Source organism: Haplochromis burtoni, unplaced genomic scaffold, assembly GCF_018398535.1.
Source record: "Haplochromis burtoni strain Fernald_Lab_line unplaced genomic scaffold, NCSU_Asbu1 Contig_817, whole genome shotgun sequence".
In the NCBI taxonomy this organism is placed as follows: domain Eukaryota; kingdom Metazoa; phylum Chordata; class Actinopteri; order Cichliformes; family Cichlidae; genus Haplochromis; species Haplochromis burtoni.
The window spans coordinates 101,916-102,671 of record NW_024583178.1 but is presented as its reverse complement, the minus strand read 5'-3'; the positions used below and the strand labels follow the sequence as shown (position 1 = coordinate 102,671).

The following is a 756-nucleotide window of genomic DNA, read 5'->3' as shown; positions in this document are numbered from 1 at the left end:
TCTTTGACCGGCACGTGTCTCTCCGCCCCTCCTCCGGTTTGAAATTGACCTTTGAACGTGATTTTCTGAATTGTTTGGTAAGACAGCGTAAGCTTTGACAAGGTAAGTGTATCTCTCTCTCTGGTTTGCAATTTAGCTTTGAAAGTGATTTTTTTTTTTTATGTGTGTCTGGGTGATTTCTTTGTCTTATGGTGAAGCTCTGCATGATGCTAAAGCTAGTTAGCGGATATTAAGCGTCTCCCGGTTTGAAATTGACTTTGAAAGTGATTTACTTTGACAAGGTTAGCGTATATCTCTCTCTCTGGTTTGAAACTTAGCTTCGAAAGTGATTTTTTTTTGTGTGTGTGTCTAGGTGATTTCTTTGTCTCGTGGTGTAGCTCGGCACGATGCTAAAGCTAGTTAGCGGCTATTGAGCATAGGTAAGCCCCTCCTCCGGTTTGAAATTGACTTTTGAACGTGATTTTTCTGAATTGTTCAGTAAGACAGCGTAAGCTTTGACAAGGCAAGTGTATATATCTCTCTCTCTCTGCTTTGAAATTTAGCATTGAAAGTGATGTTTTTTGGTTTTTTTTATCGATCGCGTTTCACGCTGCTCTTTGTCTGCCTTTGTCTGCCCGCTCTTTGTCTGGTTGATCATGATGCTAAAGCTAGTTAGCGGCAATTCAGCGAAGGTAAGAGTCTCCGTCCCTCCTCCGGTTTGAAATTGACCGTTGAAAGTGATTTTCTGTGTCTTGACGCTGATATCTACAAAATGAT

At 41.1% G+C, this 756-nt stretch overlaps 2 protein-coding genes across 2 annotated transcripts in view; both read right to left on the bottom strand.

The window, feature by feature from the left end:
* The window catches only part of nebl (nebulette), a 25,323-nt gene extending 24,686 nt beyond the window's left edge, over positions 1–637 (bottom strand). The window contains exon 1 of the mRNA XM_042215762.1: positions 605–637. Within this exon, the coding sequence (XP_042071696.1) occupies positions 605–637 (33 nt within the window). The remainder of the gene's footprint in view (positions 1–604) is intronic.
* The window catches only part of LOC102300397 (nebulin), a gene marked incomplete at its 3' end in the record, with an annotated part of 74,303 nt that overhangs the window by 20,478 nt on the left and 53,069 nt on the right, over positions 1–756 (bottom strand).